The sequence below is a fragment of the Anthonomus grandis genome, chromosome 6 (genome assembly GCF_022605725.1).
Source record: "Anthonomus grandis grandis chromosome 6, icAntGran1.3, whole genome shotgun sequence".
NCBI classification, from domain to species: domain Eukaryota; kingdom Metazoa; phylum Arthropoda; class Insecta; order Coleoptera; family Curculionidae; genus Anthonomus; species Anthonomus grandis.
Window position 1 is genome coordinate 8388078 of NC_065551.1, and position 25304 is coordinate 8413381.

Consider the following 25304-nt stretch of genomic DNA (forward strand, 5'->3'; position numbering starts at 1 on the left):
TTAAATCAATTAGTGGCAATTTAGATGCATCAGATGGAGAGCGGTATGATACGTTAATAAAACAATTAGAACAAAACCAAGAGAAATTAGCAAATAACTTGTATAATCAATATAAAATATCTTTAAATGTTATTGATCAATTTAATGTTACAATAAGCAAAATTATAAATAATCAAAAAATATTGGAAAATAAAATGAATGATATTTACTCATTGATTTTAGGATCTGAAGGACATTATTTGGTTATCAAAGATTATTTAGATCAATTAATTAATCTATATGAAGTTATTAATTCTGTTTTACAAGATATTGAAAATTCTATCTCTTTTGCAAAAATAAATGTGATGCATCCAAGTATTATAAAAACAAAAGATTTATATCATGAACTCCTTAAACTCGAAAAACAATTAAATAATAAAAAGTTACCTTTTGCAGTAACATTAGAAAATACATTTTTAATTCAAAAGTTTATCGATATAGAATGTTATATTGTAAATAATAAAATAACATATTTCCTAAAAATACCAATTATGCAACCTTTTACTTTTACATATTATCATTTATATTCTGCACCAATATTTAATGGGAGTCAATTTAAGGCGATTGTACCACGAAATAAATTTTTGCTTAAAAATGAGCTATACTATTCCTTCACGAGCGACCCTTGCAAGAAAGCTACCAGACAACAATATATATGCCAGAAGATGACACTTGAAGATATTACTGAAGAAGCACCCTGTGAGATCCTGCTTTTGGAGAATAAAAATACTTCCACCTGCAAAAAGGTCCAAATAGTTGCTACCAAATCCAAGATTCTGCGCATCGAAGAATCCAATCAGTTTATTGGAATTCTTCCTAATCAAGAAGTCATTAAACTCAACTGTAATAAACAAATTGAGTCAATTCGTTTAAAAGGCAGTTTCCTTTTTAACGTACCTCAAAATTGTGAAATTGTTACCAATCAAGCGAAGTTCCTGATCGATAAGCCAATTGTAAGCATCCAATCAATGATACTTCCAAGAATCGTGGAACCAACGTTCGAAGAAAAATCTTCAAGTTTCAAAATCCACCTTGACGACATCAGATTGGACGAACTTCATGCTGTAAAACATCAAATTTTGCAAAATCCGCCCTTTCACCTAATCGAACAACAATCAATAATTGGAAGCCCTAGTTTATGGACGATATTTATTTATTTATTATTAATAATTGTAACTAGTTATTTCTGCTACAAGAAGTTCCTGTATACCAGATGTTCGAAAAGATCGACCAATCTAGAAGCTGCCAATGTTGGAGATGTTCAACTTCCACCCTAGCCCATGAAGTTGAATTTTAGGAGGGAGGAGTTATGTGACGAGCCACCCTGTACAACCATGGAAGCCACTAGCTGCTGACCCTGCATTTTATTACAACAAAACTGTTTCATTGTTTATTATCGAGTTAGTCAATTGAAGTTGCTAAGACAATTAGCATATAATTTGTATTAATTAATTTTCAAATAAAATAATATTTTTTAAAAAGGCGTTTTGGTTGTTAAGATAGTTAAATCATGGAAAGTGGAATAGACAATCTATTGACCATCTATTTGAAAAACTCTTTTATTACAACAGTAGGAAAACAGATAAATTGGTAGTTTGCTAAACAGTCAAAAAAGTCAAAATGTATAGTATAGTATTCCCGTAAAGTAAATGTAAAGTAAATGTAAAAGTAAATGTATAGTATTCCCCAATCAGGAATTTGTCAATAAATATGAACATACATATAATAAAAATAATATATAAAATAATAAATATTAAAAAATTCTAACAATGATAAAAAGTCAACACATATTTGGTGGGCAGTATTCACTCTAACCCTTGATTGCATGATTTTATTGCGGGTGGAAAAAAAAATGAAACTATGTAATAGATGATCATAAAAAAGGTTTTTATTAGTTTTTTTTGTTTTTTAACAAAATTTGTTTTGTTGCAAATTTGCAACAGCATGAAAAAATGAAAAATTACGCTTTTAGGAGAAAAAAAGGCCTAATTACAATGAAAAGAATAAAAATAGTTTTTTTCTTTTGTAATACATAAATAAACACCACACTTATCGCATTTGAAGTGGGTAAGACCTTTACAGCCCGGCAGTTTGCATCTTTGTCGTGCAATATCATACTTGACCAAACGTTATCCATTCGAACGTCTTTGGGAGGAACATGTTGCATAGGGCCTCGTTGTCTTTTCGCTGCTACCTCTTTTTCAACTGATGAGGAAGGTCTGCCTTTCTTTTTAATTCTTAAGCTGTCTATGAGACATAACGTCTCTGCAACCTGCAGCCTAAATTCCCATTGATTAAACTCATTAGTTTTTCCTTTTATTTTATTGACTTTTTCTGACCAAAGCCAAGCATTTATAACCGTTACATCGACAAAATGAAAAAATATATATTAAGGTACCACTTTTTGGATTTTAGAGGAATCTTATATCTTCCAACGTGGCTGTCTAATATATCCACCCCTCCCATATGTTGGTTACATTTTGATATAATATTTGGACAAGAAACAGACACCTTTTCTTTTCTTTTCTTATCAAATCGTTGCACCTCCTTGAAAGGTTCAGCTCCATAGCAGGTTGAGAGAAGGGTGACCGTTTTATTGTCATTCCAGGAAACTAAACTGAGGTCAACTCCATCACTAGTGGTAACAAACTCTTCCGACATGCCCCTAGCTGTTTTTTTGAACTGCTTTTCTTCAGTTAGTTTACTTTGAGGAATTCGATTACGCCGAACAGTGCCAGTAACATATGAATGCCCCTTCTCGCCATGTAGGTAAAAAGCGGTAATGTAGTATAGTAATTGTCACAGTATATTTGATAGTTTGAATTATTCGGAACTATCCTAGCCAGTCTGACAACTGCATTGGCGCTGGCTCCGAGATCTGGCTCTTCGGGTAAAACCCTCGTAAAAAAGTTTGAGCCAGTGTAGACTTCAAAATTGTAGGAAAAACCAAAGGTGTCGCATAACATAAAAATTTTGAAACCCCACTTGTGTGGTTTCATTGGATTATATTGTTTTAGGTGGTGTCGAGTTTTCGTTGCACAAATTTGCTCGTCAATGGATAGCTTGCCCTCCAGGGGAATAGAAGAAAATTTTTCATTTAGGGCATCTAATAGGGGCCTGAGCTTATAAAGATGATCATATTGAGGATCAGATCTGTCAAGATTATTTTCATTGTTATTGAAATGTATGACGGATTTTAATTTTTCAAATAGGTTAATTGTTATACAATTTTTAATGTTAGTTGTACCTATATCATGTCTCCAGTGACATCGTGTTCTAGTCAATTTGGAGACTGACATATATAAACAAGCTCCTAAAAATTTATAAACGTCTGTGATATTTATATTCGCTGGTTATTTGGATTTTTTTGCACACTGTACAAATTTGTTTCTTGTACAATTTTGTTGCTTAAGTCATTTGAGAAAAAATAGGTAAAGAATTGAAAAGGTGTCTCTAAATCTAAAATTTATTTTGAAAGATCAGTCTGTCCATGAAATGTTTTTGCTCCATCAGGAATCTGAAGATTTTTTTTGTGCCATCTAATGTTTATTGAAGGTTTACTTTTTTTTGATACACTTGGTATATTGTTTTGAAAAATTTCGGATTGTACATTTTCTGGATTTTCCGAGAGATTTTCTGATATGGCTGCTTGGACATCATCTGAATTCTCACCTATAATGTGTGTCACTTCGTTGATAGTTTCTTCATCATCCGAATCAGAGCTCTCCTCTAGATGGGGATCAAACTCGGGGTCATCTCTGCTATCCATGTCGGAAAATTCCTCAAGTTCATCCTCACTGAAATCCCAGTTATCCCATATACTGGCTAACTCGTCATGAGTAAGCGGCTTTCTAGTATTTCGACTTTCTATTTCTACAAGTAAAAGGTATATTATAGAGCCATTATATCATATTGTTGCAAATTTGCTACATATAAGTTCAAGTACCTATAGAACTTTTTTTATGGAAGAAAAAAATTATTTGTCTATAAATATTTATTTTTACATACCTTTTTATCCGAACAGTACACACTCATATATTATTTTCACACTAAATTGACTTATAACTCAATAACGTTTATTTATACGATACGACCCATTAGCTGTTTACAATACACTGAACGATGAATCTTCAAATATTGCCGATCGCGACATCTATAGGCAATTGGATGAAATTGTTTATTCATTGTGAGGTATGTAGCATATTTGATACAGCGCGGAAATACTACATCTTTTACAGGATAGGCAAATTCTAAACACATTAGGATTATGTTGCAAATTTGCAACAAGATGAAATAAAGGGTTAACATTTATAATATTTTAAAATTTTCCAGCCGTATAAAAAACATCGCTGAATAGGAGTGTTTTAACTTTGGTTCTAAAATTTACCAGCGTTTTCCAATTTTACTTCTGTAGGTAACAAATTAAAAAGATGGCTTTCAGAACACAAAGGAGACTTTATAAAATTGGTAAGTATGCTTTGTAGGAATTAAGTTGTTTTTACCGCTAGTATTATGCTGATGTTGATCACCCACTGTAATCAATTTATTTTTTATTTTTAAATACAATTTCAAAAACCTTAAAATATAAATTTCAGCCACTATTAAAATCTGAATGGTATATTAAATAAAATCACAAACACTCTCTCTATATCTATGGCCCTACCTCATAATACTATGCAGTAACCCACTATACTGTAAATAGAGCTATAGTACACATTCATCAATTCCTTGTTATCAATTAGGTAAACTTGGCGCCACTGGATTAGCTTGTAATTTAGAAAGATCAGTAGGCGATGCAGCGAACGTCAATGTTAAAATTATTAAAATCAAATCTTTATTATCTTAAAAAATCAAATTAAATCTATATTTGTGTTCTGTGATCAATGGACTGTAACAGGCGATAAGGCAGGAAATTTTAGTTAATAAAAAAAACTTACAGCAATATTTGATTGCTTAGTGCGGAAAACTAAAATGTACTCAAGAAAACAAGGATAATTACACTTCCAGAAAAAAGGCACACATCCAATTCATCTATTTAGACACGTTTTGAAAATGACTCATTTAGAACTCGATTGTCACAATAAAATTGACTGGAATCAATTGCCCATAAAGTAAACAATGATAATAATTTCTTATAACAACGTCGTTGTAGATCTGAGAGCGATGAGAATAGAATACGATTCTGAATTCATTCAAGATAGAGAAGTATGAAGAATGATTTTGCAGTCAGCCAAGACATATTTAAGAGTTGTAGAGTTACAAACAGTGACGATCTGATAGCGCTGATTCTATTTCATTTCGATGTCGAAATTTCAAAGTGACTCTGTCATGACAGTCGCATTTGTTAGCGATTCTCAATCATTTCGATTTTAGTTACATCTAAGGATACTCAGTCAATAATGTTGGCATCGCATATGTATTGGCTACACTTTTTTATTTGATCGCGATTTTATCGCGATTTTCACGTTTTTTGAAAATATCATAATTTACAATTGTAAGATGTTATAATGAGAGAAGTCAATTAGACCAAACGCTTATAAAAGATTATTTTAAGTTACTTTAAAGAGTTCTGTTCAGTTTCTCAGTAACTTCCAATAAGTATAGGTAAAGTTGTACTGTGTTTTATTTTGTTTGCGACTTTGCTTTTTTTTATGTTATAAACAAAATGTGTTCTTGAAGCATTTATAAATAATGGACTGTTTAAAAATACTTATCTACCAGCAGGTGCGTTTTTGTTTATTAAGCATCTTCTTTGTACCAATACCGACGCCGCCGCCGTTTAGAGATGTGATTACATTAAAATAAGCTTTTTTTAAATTCATTCGCATTTTACATTTTAGACCTGTAACTTCACTCCATAATTTTTTCAGTTTAATAAATAGTTCTTAAAAAAATTTGGAGTATTATTGTGTTTTCCTTCTTTTTAAGAAGAAGAGGTTTAAAGTGAAGTATAATACATATAATACCACCCCGGTATTATTCATGTTTTATTTGGATCTCTTGCCAGAATTTAATATAAGACATGACCGTTTCGCAGAGAGGAACATTTACTATTTAATTACTTTTTTTTTTTTAAATTTTATTAAATTTTTCTTAATACAAATGTAAAACACGCCCAACAATAATTTATTACTACATGATATATTTTATATTAATTATCTGTTTTCTGATTGTAGTTTAGCGATCGTAAATGTTAATATTATAAACATGATTATTTAACATTTATTTTTTGATTAACCTTGTGAAACCAAGATGTAATTTAAATCGAGTTGCTCAATGAGAATGAGTTTTGCGTATCTCGGAGCATTTTTTAATAAGTCGTTATGCACGTCTATTCTCTTCAACTTCTAATTCTCCCAAAACAAGTAAATATGCATAAAGTAACGCCATTATTTGTAACTAAGTTTACTAAGTACCTGTAAGACACTGTAAAATCAGATATATTAATTTATAAATTAATACTTTAATTATTAATAACACAAGAAAGGAATATGAAACTAAAATTTTGGGTTAGATCTATAAAATATACTTATGTATAACCACAAAAATAACTTTTAAGTTTAGTAAATAATATCCGTTATGAGTATTTCGACTTTAGAGGATGAAAGGTTTGAAAAAAATATCACTTTTATCTACAAACCAAAAACAATAATAATAGTATCGATTACTAATTCTATTCCATAATTTCGACCGTTTTGCGCTCGAAATATCAATTAGAATCAGGGCCCTGAAATGTTCATTTGTAAAAGATGTAAATGCACCTTAACTGCATGACAGTGACAGTTAATGACATTGACAGTTCAATGACATATTATTCAAATATTAAAAGAAAAACAAAACTGCAAAATATTTGTGTTTTGTGAATTTGTGCTGTAGGTTCATCTCTGGAACCTCCACTTAAATTATGTTTTCTATGACTTGTCCAATATGAATGAATTAGTCTAATATACCAAATAAATAACTACCAGGCATTAATATAAAATCCAAGTTTGGTTTACAATACCAAGATTTCATGCCACAAGCTCCATTGTGACTGTGAATCCAGAAATGGAACCAAAAAGAAAACATGATGAGGATGATGAAGATTTTACAATGAAAACAGATTCAGGTTAGTTTAGTTTAGTTAAATATTATTCGTTAAAGGCTAGTATTGATAACTTTGTGATGGGTGGATTTATTTTATTTTTATTTATCCCACCAAGTACCTGGTTTCATCCCTGCCTACCTCTGCTAAACTGTACTTAGTCAATGTATACATTTTAAGGAAATAATTAACAGTTATAAAAAACTTAAAATAATATTATCTGGCATAGCATTGAAATCTGCATATTTTGCCACAGTCATGTGTTTTACTTGTGTGTTGTACTTACTTTAGAAAAAAAATATTGAGTAAAATAAACCAATCAAGAAAGAAGTTTAGGCAGTCATGGAAAATTGTTAATGACTTAACATGGTGAATGTGGGAATTTCTAATAGCACAGTGATGGATGAAACACTCAATAATATTTTTAATTTTTTGGATAGTCTATACATAGGGTTGAATGCTGGGGAGTGTGTGGTGGTGGTGTTCTGTTACTTATCACAAAATATTGGTGCAGAAGCTAGAAACCTATGGATTCAGAGTTGCTCTTGACTGGTTTTGTTCTTACCTATCTGGAAAAACACAATGAGTATTCTTTGACAATGATATGTCATCCTGTCGGCACATAGATGCAGGTGTATCCCAGGGTTCTGATCTTGGTTACCACTGTTGTTCCTGCTATATGTCAATGATATCTCTCAAATTCCAATTAGGGACAAATTTATTATCTTTGCGGATGATACAACAATACTTTGGCATGACAGCCTTTGACATACTAGTCCTTCTGAAACATGCAAATTTCTGGGTCTGACAATTGATGAGCAATTAAAATTTGAAAATCATATCTCCTCTTTATTAGGGAAGTTATCATCCAACTGTTATGCTATTAGAGTAATAACACATTCTCTGAGACTTGATATGGCTAAAATTGTCTACTATGCTCTTATTGAGTCTCATCTGAGATATGTTGTGTTTTTGGGTATGTGCTCTCAGTATTTGTTTATCTCTCTATTTATTTTGTAAAAAGAGCCATACACTACATGTGTGTAGCTCCCGTTTGTACCTTCTGTAGGTATTTTTTAAACACTCCTGATGTTGCCATGCATTTTTATTTTAGAGACTGTTTGTCTTATCCACAAAAAATATCGCCATCAGCTCCTCTCCTGCTCGGGTTACAATCTCTGAATAACTTTCACTTTACCTCTGCTAATCCCAAAAATTGAGCAAATTAGGTCCATTGTGTTCCCAGACTTCTTAACCATCTATCCCTTTATATAAGGCTCATATGTGGTGAAGAACATTTTAGGGGAAATATAAAGAAACTCTTCCTTGCAAAAGGATTTTATTCTTTAGCCAAGTATTTAAATACAACATTTGGACAGTGAGGAAATTTGCATAAGATGATGCATAACATATGTAAGAATTATTGTTAAAATGTTTATATTCTTGTAAAAAATTATATTGTCAACTATTTTTAAGGTTTTTTATGATGCTTTGTTAATAACATTATGTTAGTAACAATAAAGCTATTTTTGACTTTGACTTGAAGTCATGTATATTGAAGTTACAGGTTTAATGAAGGTGAAGAGTAAAATGTTAACAAAATAATTCTGTGATTAACTCTAGCTTCTCAATAGTCTGATGTGTCTTCTGTTTTTGTTATTTAAGAATATACATATGCAGAATGTTCCAGGACCACGACAGGATAGAATAAATATATAAACATATTAAAGTCATATCAAGGAGATAAAAAGATAAGCGGCAGGTCTGCAATAACTTAAAGAAAACATAAACAAACAATATTCTTTAGAATGTTATAGCACACCTCAAAGAACATCATTAAAAAGCCCAACAGCAATACTTTTACTCCCCTTCTAAACTCCTTGTAGGTACTGAAAGACCTAATTTTTAAGAGAAGATGATTAAAGACTCTCTTAGCAAAGTAAACAAAAGACTTTTTTTACCAAAGTGCTCCTAGGACTTATAATTGAATATTATTCATTTGCCTTGTAACATATGCTTGAGTAGGGATAAGTGAATTGAAATAGTTCTTATTTACTACTTAACTACTTTCAAGAAAATACAAGCATGTTAGAATTAAGATATTTTGTGGAATAAAAATTGGTTTACAAGACTGTCTAAAAGACATTTTAATAGATAAATATTGAAGAAAAACTGGTGGTGCTACAACAATTCCAGAATGCTATGCAATATGTAACATAAGACTCAACTAAGGAGAGGTAAACAGATTTCAGTACAAGTGGTTTTAAGTGATCGGAAAGGCAATTAATATTGTGCTGAAGTTAGTCTTAACTCAATTGTTAGAAGTTCCATTTTAAATTTGCATAAACATGCTGAAAAGTGTATAAATGCTAGTGGAATGCATTTTTACTTGTTTGAAGTTACAAGATAGTTAAATGTTTTAAAAATTTGGTTCTGGAACCTTCTGTATAAGTTAAACATCCTTTATAGAAGATACACATTTTTGGCTAATATATAATTATTATTAAATGTTTAAAAAAAAATTTATGGAAATTTTATGGACCTGAATGAAGCTGTATAATAAAAATTCAAATTTTTAAATATAATTTTTTTTAATTAAAAAATTATAAATATTTAAACTGTTAAGTTTCAGATAGACTGGGCGTAGAATGGCCTAATAATGTCATCAAGGATCTTCTACTAGTGATGAAGAAACTAATGGAACACTTTGTTAAAGGGAAAATTCAATCCAAAAAAAGGATGTATGAGTTGTGTGCAGAATATATAAATGGCAAAGGATATACATATACCTATACTCAGTGTGAAAACAAGTGGAAATCATTAAAGAGAAGATATGTTTGCAATTATGAGAGGTTATTAACGGGCAAGAAACTCAGACATAATAGCTTCCAGAAACCGATGTTTGAAAAGTAAGTTGATAATAGTTTAAAAAAATTAAGAATATCCACCAGTATTAAGTCTTTATTCAAAAGTGTTTTGTAAACCTGTTTATAATAATAATAATAATAAGATGTTTATTAGTCAACAAATTACAGCATTTAAGCACAAAGAATAAAACTAATAGGTAGGTGTATTAACTTTTACAAAATTTCAAATATTACAGAATTCAACTAAATATTGAGTATTTCATCATTTACCAATAACAAAAAAAAATCGAAGAATTTGTAACAAAATAAAAATGCTAATAATGCAAGGTGACCAACAGGCCATAATATGCAGATTTACAGAGATATCATTTACACAAAAGGCTCCCTGAATTCTGTTGAGGCCAAAAAAAAATATTAAAAAAAACAATAATTTAAAAATTTTATAATAAATATTCTACTGAAAAAAAAAGAACATACCTAATGGGAGCATGGGAAGAGGATCAGGATATGAAAGAAAATATGAGGGGAAGGGAAGATGAGGAAAATTATATAACGATTTAAGGCAATGTTCAAAGCCTTTCAGAAACAAAATCATGAACAGTATTATACACAAAAACGTTAAAAAAAAATCACCCATACACATAATTATTAATTAACCAAGGAGAAGCAGCTTAATGTTAACTTTAAAAGTTTTTTCTGTCAATGTAAAATCATTTATTTTAAACCTATTTATATAGTGTGCAATCAAGTATGAAAATGACTTTTTAAATAATTCCTTATTGTGCGCCGGAATAGTAAGCAAATTCTTTCTTCTAATATTTAGGTTATGTACATCCGTTCGGAATCTAATCTTTCTAAGCAAATATGATGGAGACTTCCACTTAAGTAATTTATAAAAAAAAAACAAATAAGATGTAATACTCGTCGATTGAACATATTTAACCAGCCCGCATCCTTTAGCTTATGAGAAATATGCTCCCCTGTCCTTACGCCAAATACAAGTCTTAGGCACGAATTCGGAGTTCTGAAGTTTTTGTATTCGATAGGCATCTGAGCAGTCAAGACAAGGACCATAAATAGTGTCACAGAAATTGAAAGGTGGACAAAACCAATGCTTCACAAAGCATTTTTTTAATATTAGTACTTAAGTGATTCTTTTGGGCGTAAATAGTTTTTAAAGCAGAGTATCCAATTTTAAGTTCAAGTGTAACATGCTCCCTAAATTTTAGTTTATGATCTATTAGGAGCCCTGATTAATAAACACAAACTCAACTTTTCAATATTGCGAAGATTCAAATATTCGAATAGCAGAAAATTCAACCAAAACGATCTAAAGCCGCTCGTCTAATAAAATTAAATAAAACCCCAAGTCATGAACCCTATCACAGAATAAACGATCTCACAGAAGCGAAGGCTTGCGTCGGCTCCTTTGATATCCGTGAACCAGTTTTTTATAAGCCGAACTGACAGATGCACCCGGCGCAAATACACTGAGATATCTCGCAAAGTTGCAGTAAACGCATACACTGAACAAAGTGCTTTTATTTTTAAAATCAAAATGGTTATATTCATATAATACGGGAGCAAACTACAAAATTTAGTTACATTTCAAATAGGATTTTTTTTGTTAAGGCTTATATTGGTCCTTGCTTTTTAGAATAATTATGATAATTATTATTTTTATAAAAATTATTATTTGACAGTTTTGATACACGATAGAGGTGTAGGTTAGTATACTTTTCATTTGTTTTGGAATGGAATTTTTGTGTTAGTTGTTTTATGATAATGGTAAATAACATTTGCCTTTAGTAAGGCACTAGCTGAGAAAAAGTCTGCTATTTGTGTTAATATGTTAACAATATACATATACATATGTACATAGGTAGGTATTTTTAAATTAAATTTTAGCTGGAAGGTTTATCCGCAGGTATGTTTTCTGGTATGTTTTAAACACAACACATTTAAGTGTAGGTATCATCCGCTTTTATATATTTATATATAAAAAGATATATGTATGTATTATTATATACATATGTAGGTACCACACATATGACCATATTTTATAAAGGTATTATACGTTGTATAGTCGCCGTCCATTATGATAGTCTGGAACAAAATATAAGATTTTTAAGGGTTTTACTACTACTATATTATGCACTTGCATGGGTAAACCAGTCCATAAAAAGACAGATAGTTGAAAATTAAAGTCATTATTCTTTATCACATAAAAATACTGTATACCTAAATCAACCTTAATATTTTTATCTATGTACAATGTTATGTACCTGCACGTATGTACACATACATAGATACATATGGTTTAGGTATATAAATATATGTTTATTAAATTAAATAATGTTTATTCTGTATTTATTTGCATGGCACGATAAATTAATTAGGGAATATTCTAAACTTTTCAAAGCTTTTAAACAACCATAATAATAATGAATAATACATAATAATGTAACTTTTCTATACCTACTTTCTTTTATTATTGTTATTGCTCACCTTCTAATATCCCTAGGAAACGAAAATAAACTTTTTCCAGCGACGCTTTTGGCAAAACAACCCCTATACGCGCAAAAAGTTGGCATTTTAGTGTTTTTTTAAAGTTTTTAGCACAACACAAATGAAAGAAAAAACAAAATCACAGAGCACAGAGTTAAACTCCAAAACAAGGTAATGTGTAATACCTACTTAACAAAAATAAAATAAAAAACGGCAAATTACAAAATATCGCAAATATACACACTAACGCTCGTACTAATACACTAATTATGACCCGATACCCCACGTGGGCGACGACAGTTGTACCCGTTAGAATGGGGGTAAATGGGAGGAGCCTGAACGAAAAACCGCTTCGATCAAAAGGGCTAGCCTTCGCTTCTGTGAGATCGTTTATTCTGTGACCCTATCGAGGCTCTAGGCCACACCTCCGACGCAGAACGATCACGTGACCACTCCATCTGTTCGGTAACCCGAGTATAAAACATTTTACCATAAAATTTACACACATTACCAAAATTAATTATAACAAAACAGAATGAAAAAATAAAAAAAAGCATCTTTTTGATAAATTTGATTAAAAAATAAGTAAAGCTGTCAATAAAACAGAATTTAGAGGAAGTAAATTGAAATATTTAATAGGAAACAAAACTTAAACACTAAAATGATGTCAGAGCACAGGTCAAAAGGTATCATTGAAAAAATCGTCAAGGCTATTATATGCCCTGGATAATAAAAGTGATTTTAATTTCTTTTTGAATTTCTTAACTTCTATAGAGATATGGCGATGGTCAAAATGTGGAGAGTCGACGTCGTAAAATTCAAGTTCCTGCTGGCAAAAGCGTTACAAGTGCAGATTTTGAAAGCACGTTGGATAAAGACGATCAAGAGGATAATGATTTAGAAAGACGTATGGAAACCTTAGATGAAGATTCAGACCCGGAAATGAATTTGCTCCTTAGTAATTTCATGCCAATAATGGCAAAAGTTCAATATCATTCTTCAGATGCAGACTCAGAAATGGACACTTCACTACCAAGTTTCACCGATAAGTCCGAGAATAAGTTGGATACAAACAATTCATCAGCATCAGTCTGCTTTGAGAGTAAATTGTTCTGATGTGTTTCTCCTATTTCGCTTGATTTAATAGATAAAGGAACTTGACTTCTGGTGTGTTTCCCAACAAAATATCGAAATAGACAAAGAAATAAATAGTTTATCGGAAAGTCATTAATATTACAGAAAATGACATTGAAGCCACTTTCTTAAGAAGTCGCCCCACCAAACACTCGTCAGGATATATTTATGGATTTCCAGAAGTTCCGGATGTTTCCACCTTTCATTTTAGCCAGGTTGTTGGAGAGGTTTTCCCAGTTCATGACAAGATAGAAGCATCTACGTCAAGAAGAGACATTTTAAAATTTAATTTGCATCAAAGTTGTTTAATTTAAATAATATGTTTAAACTTGTTACATTTCTATAGAAATAAATGTTTTTTTTTTGTAAAATTGGTGTTTTTGTCAGTTTTTTTTTGTGTATTTATTTTTTTTTATCAATTTAAATTTTTTTTAGGTGTTCCTATTCGCCCTCGTGTGGGTAGAATAGCAAATTTGACCAATTCAAATGGGTGTTTCTATTCACCCCACAATAAGGGTGAATAGAAGAAGTAGTAGCGTTTTCATTTTTTATGGTGGAAAAACCTCTATTTAAAAAAAATCTATTATGCGCTTTCTGATCTACAAGTCGAGACCTGTAGATTCCTTATTTTTTGTTGTCAAAAGGTGACTACTATGTTAGCAACAGAGTAGGAAAGGTCCGAAACTGTTTCTATTCACTAGTACAGTCAATCTGTAATTAAAAAAGGCCAGAACTTTTAAAAACTATCCAAGTCGCTAGGTTTTTGAGGGTCGATTGTATTCCCGAAGAAAATCTTAAGTCCTCGGAATTGAGAGTCAACTCCCCCCCCCTTTTTTTGGGAAACTCAAAAAGTTTTTCAAATCGATTATGCGGCTAAACAGTGAGTCAGGTAGAAAAACTTATTGAACATAAAATGTAGAGCTTTTTGTGCTCTACAATTCATCTCATGGGGCCCAAAGCTGTAGAACCAAAATTCGAAAAGTTAGAAGGCGCCAAAGTCACCAAAAATGACTTTTTTCATTTTTTCACTGAGAAACAATTTTTTTTTTACCATCGCAAGCATTGCAAAAATGTAGAGGACAAAAATACCTACAAAATGCATGTCTTACTTTTTTTTTTCGATTTACCGTTTTTGAGATATAATGCATTTAATACCGAAATGTTTACTTTCGTGTATGTAGTCTGCCTCAGATGTTTGGCGAAAGCTGTTTTTCGTCGCCTAACGTTTGCGCATCATGAAATTAAAGTAAAAATTTGCATAGATTAAATGTTCTTTAACTTGCACAAAATAAATAATTGAAGTGATTTAGTAGAAAGGGATAAGAGAAATTGGTACATGGTTTACGGAGCACCAATTACAACAAAAGCAGAGGGCGTTGCAGTTGTGAAAGTGACGTGCCTCAATAATTATGGTTGCGTAATGCATGTAATGATAATTGATTACTGAATAATTGCATAGTACATGTTGATAGCATTACTTTTGCAAAATTCCATTCCCCACTTTTTTACTGCTATTTCATCATTAACATATTACTATATATTTATTTGAACACTTACCTGAATGTGAATATTTATCTTGAAACATCGTTTATGGTCGCCTGCGACCACTCGACACGACATTTCGTCCACGCATTGAATTTTTAAATTTTAAAGCATAACGAGAATACAGTGGGACAAGGTAGTTTACGAAAAATTTATTATACAATAAATAGTTCGAAAGCATACAAAATTTGTTTTAATTTTTTTTCGGTCTTCCTCTTCTTTTTGATTTCTTTTTTGGTGGTTCTTCAACTTCATCTAATTCTAAAGAGCAGTTGGAAGATGTATCCGACATTGATGTTCCTTCTTTGTCCATTGCATTTCGGTTCTCTGAGGGGCTTGGGTATTTTGGCAATTTGAAAACTTGTGAAGGTAAATCATCAACGTCATCCCCTTCCAAATATATTGGGGCAACGTTGCTGCAGTTTTCTCCTGCACAGTACTTACAAGCAACAGAGCATATAAGACCTGCTTTGCGACATCCGCAGGCTGCCCCGCAGTCATTCGTCTTGCATCCACAAGAAATTGCTTTCAGTATCGATTCTGGCCCTGGATCTTTCGAATTCGCTGCCGGTTTCAGTCCTTGATTTGTCTTCTCCCACCCCCATTCCAGTGGATCCATAGTGTGGCCCAACCACGACTGCACCTGCAAGTAGGCTCTGCGACTGTGAAGGTTTGCCATTGCATTTTGTAGGTATTTTTGTCCTCTACATTTTTGCAATCCTTGCGATAGTAAAACAAAAATTGTTTCTCAGTGAAAAAATGAAAAAAGTCATTTTTGGTGACTTTGGCGCCCTCTAACTTTTCGAATTTTGGTTCTACAGCTTCGGGCCCACGAGATGAATTGTAGAGCACAAAAAGCTCTACATTTTATGTTCAATAAGTTTTTCTGTATGACTCGCTGTTTAGCTGGAAAATCGATTTGAAAAACTTTTTGAGTTTCCCAAAAAAGGGGAGGGGTGAGACTCTCAATTCCGAGGACTTAAGCTTTTCTTCGGAAATAGAATCGACCCTCAAAAAATTAGCGACTTGGATAGTTTAAAAAAAAAATTACAGATTGACTGTACTATACCCCATTTTACGGTATATGAAAGACTGTTTAATTTTTGCTACCCCGTAGAACATTACTTTAACTACGTTAAAATTACAATTTCTTTTTGAATCAAATATTAGTTTTTAAATTATTCTTATTTCTTTTAGTGAAATCCACGAGATATTAAAACTGGAAAAACCATCTTTTCAAAAGGAACTCGAAGAATTTACAAAGTATAATATGACTCTGCCGCCCGGATTTAGCCCGAAACCGGAACCCGAAGAACATTATGAAAACTATGAAAGTTTGGATGAACCTAGCCACGTTGAAGAAGACGAACGACTTAGCTTAATAGTAGAAGAAGATTCACCCAACGGGGCTAAGCGAAAAAACGAAGACTATGAACTTTGTTACGAGTCTGATGAAAACGATTCAATTAGTTGCTCAGAAACGCCAGAGGAAGCAGCTGAACTTATAAATGAAGTAAAAGATTTAAAGCGTGTTTTAAAAAGAAATCTAGATGCGAATAGTGATATTTTAAGAGCGCATAATTTTACGCACGAACAAATGGTAACCTTTGTTGAGAACCTTGAAAAACAGGAAGCTCAAAAGATTGAACTGAAGAAACGGAAAATAGAACAACAATCAGTGTTGATACAACAGATTAAGATTCAGAATAGTCTTATTGCTAAACTAATTCAAAAAATAGGAAATAGTTCGAGTAATAATAGCAAATAGCGGATATTGGAAGAGAGGGAGACCTTGAAGTAGTCTTTTTTGATTTTTAATGTAATTTAATATTAGTGTTCTCACTTTATTAAAATATATTTTATTTTCCTGTACCTTTTTAATTAATCATTGTAATCTATGAAAAGAATGAACATTAAAAAAAAAATGATAATATATACAGGGTGTTACAAAATTCGGTGGAAATATTTTAAGAGCGTATTGCTCGAGTCAAAATAAGACGTTTTCCTATAAACATGTATCCTAAAATGCCTCCCCTCAAAGATACAGCCCAGGCATATTGCCTGAAGAAAATCGATTATTTGAAACCGTGACTACAGCTATGCATCAAATCTCCTGAAAATTTGCAAGCCTCCGTTTTATTGAATGCTCTTTATTTTGGGTCTAAAAAATCGTGTGAATCCAATTTTAAGGAAGATTCAGGGGGCTTATTTATTTATTTATAATACGGGAAAACCCCATTAACTGTAAATTTTACAAAGCAATAATATTTACATAAACAACTGTCATAATCTAAACCTACTTAAAAAAATAAGTAAAAAACACCTATACTACATATACTAGAAACAACCTTAATAATTTATATGCAAGAATGTAAATACAAAATTTTATGCACAATTATGAAGTAAGTGACCTCTTTAGATGCATTAAGGAACTTATGTTAAACACATCAATATTCGAATTGTTTAACAAATTCATATACCTATCCATAGGATTATTAATTCCATAGGATGTTCTGTGGAATGGAATGTTAAAGGTTACATTATGGCGCAACCCGTGATGAGGAACATTGAATCGTATGCGACCCAACAGAGCAGGGCAATCAATAAGCCTATTAACGATCTTATATATAAAACTAGCACCAGAAATATTGCGGCGTTGCGACAGTGTCGGAATAGATAATTGACTTTCAATATAAGAATAGTCATGGTTCTCAATAACAGTTAAAGTTCTATGAGCACAATATCTCAGGAATTTATGTTGAACTCTTTCTAAAGCATCAATATGAATCTGGTGGTATGGAGACCAAACTACAGAGCAGTACTCCAATATAGTTCTTACTAGGGAGCAATAAACCCTTCTTGTTGAAGAGACTGAGAAATATGAACAGTTTCTCATAACAAACCCCAGCAATTTTGATGCTTTTACAGAAATTGAATTAATATGATCAATAAATGTGAGTTTCTCATCAAAAATAACTCCCAAATCCCTAATAGATGCAACATAATTGAGTGGCTCATTATTAATGAAGTAATTGGATTGAAACCGGTTGATCCTGCGAGTGAAACTAATAACACAACATTTCCTAACATTTAAATGAAGATTGTTTTGTTCACACCAATTATTTAAGCGATCCATATCTGCTTGTAGTAATTCTTGATCCACAATACTACCAACCACCCTCCAAAATTTTAAGTCGCCTGCAAACATCAAACACTGACTATACAGGAAACAGTTAACTATATCATTAATAAATAAATTAAATAATAAGGGTGATGTATGCCCTCCCTGAGGGAGACCTGATGTTACACTGATAGGATCAGAAAGATGTCCTCCTACCCTGACCCTTTGAATACGGCCAGTTAAAGAATTTTTAATCCAACTCACAAAATCAACATGAAACCCTACGGAGATCAGTTTTGACAGAAGAATTTGATGATCAATGCGATCAAACGCCTTACTAAAATCGGTGTATATAGAATCAATTTGTTTATGATCCTCTAATTTACTCATAAGATCAGATTGGTAACAGATCAAGTTAGTGGCAGTAGACTTATTCTTGCAAAACCCATGCTGTGAATCTGATATTAAGCCTTTGCATAACCAAGAAAGTTGATTAGCTATAAGGCTATCAAAAAGTTTAGGTATTGAAGATTGAATGCAAATACTTCTATAATTATCTATGACATCCCGACGGCCAGCTTTAAACAATGGCAGAATAAAACTTTCCCTCCAGGCAATTGGAAATGTGGATGTTTGTAAGGAAGCAATAAATAACAAAGATAAAGGAATGGCAAGAGTACATACACATTTCCTCAAGAGAAAATTCGGAATCCCATCTGAGCCTGCAGTAATCTTGTTAGGGAGTGAGCTAATACCCTCAAATATATCATATGTTAAGATCTTAGTAATGTTTAAATTTAAACCATTAGCGGGACCATTTTGCAGCTGATTATTATCAATACCAGGAGAATAAACAGTTTGGAAAAATTCTTTAAACATGTTTGCAATATCTAAACCACTGGACGCTTGCTTGTCACCATAAAAGAGGGTATTGGGAAGGGTATAATTGGACCTCTTATCATTGATATATTTCCAAAATGATTTAGGGTCATTCTGTAAGCCGGAATCTATCCCTTCAATATATAGTCAGAAGCACAAATCAGACATACGTTTGCATTCAGACCTAAGGCGAGAAAATTTTATATAGTTTTCGTCTGTATTATCTCTCATATATAATGAATGAGCACTCCTTTTGTTCCTAGTTAACTTTCTAAGTTCAGGGGAGAACCACTTAGGAAATGAGGAAGTTCTATATTTCTTTAAAGGAATAAAATATGCAATCCCCATAGAGAGATATTCATAAAAAACGCTGATTGATAAGTTAAAATCACTATGAGATAAACACTCGTTCCAATTAATTGCGGATAGAAAAGATTAGAAACTTTACATACCCTAAGTACACGACTTATCGTTGCAACTTCTTGCTGCAGACCTAGCTTCTGGAATACCTCTTGAACCAGATTTTTGTCGTGTAATATACGATCGTTCAAATTAGTCGATGTAGATTCTGGAACATTGTAAATCGTAAGATTATTTGCTCTTTCCAAACGCTGTTGGACCTCATAACAAACTGAATTGGGAATGTCCTGGGATTTACTATTCTCCAAAATATTGCTGTAATACTATGCTCCAAAGTAACAATCTTATTTTTAAGTTTAAGATAGTTTATTTCTTCTTCCATCTGAGCAAATTTACGGACAAACATAGGAACACTTTTAAAAGCATCTCGGCATGTGTCACAAAAATACATAAGCAGTCTTTTCTGCAACACAACAGCTCGAATTTCAGAAGAAGACAAACCAGAGCATTTTTCTACTAGGTGGATTCTAGTTCTACAGCTGTCGCATGCAATAAATAGTTTTTCATCATCACCCAAAGCCAAAGAGCAGGCTTCACACTTTTTATTTCCAGACATCTCTAAGTTCCTTTCCCAGCAGTTGGAAATTCGGGCTTACCTTTCCGATGTTTTCTATCTTATGTTTCTGGTAAGAAATTTCAAAATCTAGCAAGACCATCTACAGTAGACACTCGATAGTGTGAATATCGGATAGCGGAAACCTCGCATAACGGAAACAGCACTATTTTATGCATTGACCACCGTATACCGTGAACAGACGATCCCCCGAAACAAATTGGAAACAAATGTAATTGGATCGATAGTTCGCCAGTAACGTAGGCGAAAGCAGCCGGTGCTTCCCCGATATGCTGTTTTTGGCGTTCTTCGAATCGATAGGCGGCGTGAATCTATTGTGTGTTAAGCAAGGCAGGTTGTTATCGTTTGTTTACGTTGTCTGTTAGGCCGGGCGAACGTTGAGACGCAGTTAAGTGAGGCGACGCAGGGTGACTCACCGCAGATTTCTGTAATCAATAGACGTCGATAGAACAGCGAATATTCAGACGCAGCGTGAGGTGGCGCAGTTTTTGTACACCGTGAGCCTGCGTTAGCCTGCGCTCTAAACACAAAACCGTCGTGATTTTTCATATGTGTGCATCTGAGAAATAGGTATGGAGGAAAAGCTAATTGAAGCCGTTCGATGTAGAAAGATCTTATATGACACAAATGATGTTGATTATATGAAATCGAAATTAAAACAGCAGTTATGGGACGAAATTGCAATGGAGGTTGGACTGAAAACGGGTAATTACTTTTATTTAATTTTTATTTTCTATTTTTTGACATTTGAACATAAACATATATATAGCTAAGTACCTAAACATAAACATCGCTAAGCTACACACTTTTACACATTATCTTTTTAAACTACATTCTATAATAAAATAGATGGGCTGATCCTTGTAAAAATTGCGCATTTCCCTTCTTTCCTATTCTAAAATAATGCAATTTTGTCACGTTTTAGTTTGTACGGTGCATGCGTACGTAGATTTTAGTATTTCCCTCTCAATACACTATCTCTCTGCCAGGGCAGCGATCCTGCTGGTGATACGAAGTATTCTGTGAAGTTTTGACGAACGCAAAAAGCTTTAGATGGACTTCGAGTATTAATTTTACAAAGTGGAAGTAGCTGATGTTCCGGCATATTTTCGGAGAATTCTTCGATTTGTGAAATTGGAGAATTTCTCAAATAGCTATGCAGTAAGCAAGATGCTTTTACAACTTTCACTACACTGTCTAATTTGCATTCAAATGGTAAACGAAAAACACGAAAACGGGAAGCAAGAATACCGAAAGAACATTCCACAGTTTGTCGAGCCCGCGAAAGTCTGTAATTAAAAACTTTGTTCTCGTAATTGTCCATGACACTTCGTTTTGGATATGGTCGCATTAAATTTTCACACAAAGGAAAAGCTTCGTCTCCTACAAATACATATGGCATTGGATCATCAATTATAGGTATTAGAGATGGAGGGATATTCAAAGTGTTGTTCTTAAGTTTTTTTTCTAAAACACTGCTACCAAAAATGTTTCCGTCACTAAATCGTCCCATTGAGCCAACATCAATAGTAATGAATTTGTAGTTTGAGTCCACAATAGCCATTAATACAATAGAGAAAGTTTTTTTATAATTAAAAAATGAGGAACCACTTAAACCTGGCTTCTTTATTAATACATGCTTCCCGTCAATAGCTTCGATGCAATGTGGAAATTGCCACCTTTCTTCAAAACCATGTGCAATGGACGTCCAATGTTCTGCTGTTCCTTGTGGCATACATAATGGTTGCATACGTTTCCAAATAGCTCCTGCTACTTCATTTACAATATTGGATACTGTTCGGTCACTCATTCTATAACTGTAGCCCATACTTTTAAAGCAGTTCCCTGAAGCGATGTACCTGAAAAATAAAATACATATTTGAAAGTAAAACTTTAAAAATAACTTAAGTGTATGAAATTATAATAAATTAATAATAATTAAAAGGTTTCTATACTTTTTGAAGTAGGCGCCAGATGATCATTAACTTTCTTTAGCTTTCACTAGTTTTATAAAATGAAAGAATGCGTTAAGAAATTCAATACTAAAGTATGAGCTTAATATCTGAAAATCTGTAATTGTATTTTGGCGCTTAATTCAAAAACACTACAGGGTGGACTAGGTTTGTTGTGACAAAATTTAAGAGTCGATAGAAATCTTTTTTTAATAAACAAATTTCTTTATTTTTGAGATACGGTGTTCAATTTCTATCGACTTTAAAGTTTGTCATGAAAAACCTGGTCCAACCTGTATATATAGTTAATCCTTATTAAACTATATTATTATTTACTTAGAACATTTTTATAGTTTGTTTCAACGATTTTTTATGTATCTTTATGTAAATTTTGTTGCAGGTTCAGAAGCGAAAATCATGTGGGAGAAATTGAGACATTCTTTTCGGGACGCAATTAGAAGGCAACAAAAATGTATAAGGAGTGGCGCTGCCGCTACAAGTCAAAAACTGTGGAAGTTCCAGAAAGAAATGGGGTTTCTTCAACGTTACATGACAAATAGGAAAAGAGATACCAATTTCACTAACGCCAGTGATGAGGAATCACAAACGCAAGATTACGATGAACTTGAGTGTGAAGATGAGATTGAAGCAGAAACTGAAGCCAATAGTGTGGGTCTTCAACATAAAGAACGTGATCATGAAGATATTCCACCCATAAATCTTCCCTCTACTCCAATGGCAGAAACACCGTCAATACCAAGAGAAGAGAGGGTTTCCAACATGCCTAGATGTTCAATCAAAAAGATACCTATGAGGCAAAACCAAGTTCAAAAGAAAGATAATGTTGGTGTCTTACTTAAGCGATCTATAGAAAATCGAGAAATAAGAGCGGCAGAGAGATCAGTTGAGAGAGAAATGATATTAGAAAAGATACAACCTCCAAAAGATCCCTTATATCATTTTTTTATGTCAATGTACGAGATAACAAAAAAAATGCCACCAGCATCACAACACATTGTGAGAAATAATGTTTATAAAGTAGTGTCGAATGAAGAAGCCACTTTACTCAACATTCCGCAGCCATACAGAATGAACCTGGCTGAACGTAATACATATCGAACGTCTCAAGTTTACGAATCTACTACTGATCGGCATCAGATTTTTAATCAAAACCACAATGACTATCAAAGCTCTTCATCGTCTACGCCCTTCTCAACGTATTCCGATAATTCTTCACATCTTGACGTTATCAACATTTCCAATGAAGCACCTTTACAGGATATTTCGTTAGAAAAAGATCAATCAAGAGAGGGAACCTTAGTTAACTTTATAAACCAATTTTCTGTTAACTGATCTTACTTTTTTATATAAAACTAGAACAGTTATCTTATTTTGTTATTGGGAATGTTAATTGTTTGAGTTAAAATACATAAATACATTTCTTACCTTAAAAATACTGCTAGTTTTTCTTCCGTTCCGATGGGCTTTGACGCATTACACCCTTCAGCTTCTATGTCTTCTTTAATAAATCCGTGAATTTCTGCAAACTGTGCACGGGTTACTCGGTAATAATTTTTGTACTTTTCTTCAGAAAGTTCTTTCTGAAGAACGAATTCTCCGTGAGTCTTTCTCTTTTTTAAGTAATCACTTTTTGGCAGTTTTCTTCTGAATATAGTTGTATACGCTATTTCTTGTATACGTCAACAAAGTCAGAATCAGATTCCGAGTCTAATGAATTAAGCAAATATGTATACATCATAGAAAATAGTAGGAATCTATTCAGTAGAACTGCGTTTAATCTGGACGCAGGTGTACGATAAACTGCGTTTCATCTTTCGGACTACCCAGGCGCGCAGTTCACTTGAAACCAGGCAGTTCACTTCACCCTGCGTCAACGCACGTCACACTGCGCCTCAACGTTCGCCCGGCCTTAGTGTGGTTTTGAAGTTTAGTGGTTATAAAGTTTAGTGATTTTTATTAGTGTGACTTAAATTGTGTTGGTGTTAGATCGTTTATAAATTAAACAAAATATCGCTTAAAAAACCAAAGTATTTAACCCTTTATGAAAAATCTCTTGTAATTCAAGACTTAAATAATGGACAAGGTGTTACATATTTAGCGAAAAAGTATGGTGTGGCAAAATCTACAATTTGCAAAATAAAAAAGAAAAAGGAACTGATTTCTAGTGCTGTTAGAAACACGTATGTTGGACCAGGTAAGAGACAAACCCTAAAGGGTTCCCAGTTTCCAAGAATGGAAAAAAGACTATACAAGTGGTTTCTTGACCAACGGAATAAACATTTAATGGTAAGTGGCGACATGGTTAAAGAAAAAGCAAAATCCATTTATTCACAGCTCAATGAAAGGGATAAATCATTTACCGCTAGTAAGGAATGGTTACAAAGATTCAAAAAAAGATTTGGAATTCGTTTTTTAAAAATTTCTGGGGAAAAACTGTCATCTCAACCAGAGCTTGTAGACCCATTTAAAATGGCTCTAAAAAATAAAATAGCAGAGCAGGAATCTCATTGGATCAAGTTTACAATGCTGATGAGACAGGACTTTACTGGAAATTATTACCAGAAAAAACATTTGTCTTGTCAATAGAAAAAACAGCTCCTGGTAGAAAATTGGAGAAACAAAGAATAACATTTTTGGCTTGCACTAATGCTACTGGGCTCCATAAAATTAAACCATTGGTGATTGGTAAAGCGGCAAAACCAAGATCGTTTAAAAATTTCGAGTGTCCTGCTGACTATGAACATCCTAAATCAGCTTGGATGACTGCCGCAATTTTTAAAAAATGGTTTCATTATTCGTTTGTACCACAGGTAAGTTTTCCTTATCTATAGTTTTGTTTTATGATTAGTACAACCATATTAATTTTTTTGAAGGTTAAGAGGTTCTTAAAAAATAAAGGTCTGCCATTGAAAGCTCTACTTCTTCTGGATAATGCACCATCGCATCCAACCGAAGAAGAATTAAAAAGTTAAGATGGACAAATTATAACCATGTACCTGCCACCTAATGTCACCCCACTCATACAGCCTATGGATCAAAATGTTATTAGGCTAACAAAATTGTACTACAGGAAAGGTCTTCTATCATCCATAGTGGCCAACAATACGAATGTCATTGATGCCCTATAAAACCTGACAATAAAAGATGCAGTGATCAATTTAAT

At 32.7% G+C, this 25304-nt stretch overlaps 3 protein-coding genes across 5 annotated transcripts in view; 2 read left to right on the top strand and 1 right to left on the bottom strand.

Annotated features, from left to right (window-relative positions):
* LOC126737983 (CD2 antigen cytoplasmic tail-binding protein 2 homolog) overlaps positions 1-25304 on the top strand; it is a 113441-nt gene that overhangs the window by 47403 nt on the left and 40734 nt on the right. The window lies entirely within an intron of this gene.
* LOC126737986 (anaphase-promoting complex subunit 15-like) overlaps positions 1-25304 on the bottom strand; it is an 87397-nt gene that overhangs the window by 15377 nt on the left and 46716 nt on the right. The window lies entirely within an intron of this gene.
* LOC126737984 (uncharacterized) lies at positions 6844-17046 on the top strand. Of its 2 annotated transcripts, none has more exons than XM_050443134.1 (3): positions 6844-7147; positions 9750-10032; positions 16372-17046. In XM_050443134.1, exons 1-3 carry the CDS (start codon positions 7087-7089, stop codon positions 16940-16942), a joined length of 915 nt encoding a protein of 304 aa, XP_050299091.1. In that variant the 5' UTR covers positions 6844-7086; the 3' UTR covers positions 16943-17046. The 2 variants fall into 2 exon arrangements, with proteins under 2 accessions (XP_050299091.1, XP_050299092.1); XM_050443135.1 differs by having other exon boundaries at positions 9756-10032.

Excerpts from the sequence above, each read along its gene's own strand:
- LOC126737984 (XM_050443134.1), top strand. The coding sequence starts at position 7,087 with ATGGAACCAAAAAGAAAACATGATGAGGATGATGAAGATTTTACAATG. Across the intron at positions 7,148-9,749 it reads TACAATGAAAACAGATTCAG|TTTCAGATAGACTGGGCGTA; the intron begins GTTAGTTTAGTT and ends TAAACTGTTAAG. Across the intron at positions 10,033-16,371 it reads CAGAAACCGATGTTTGAAAA|TGAAATCCACGAGATATTAA; the intron begins GTAAGTTGATAA and ends TATTTCTTTTAG.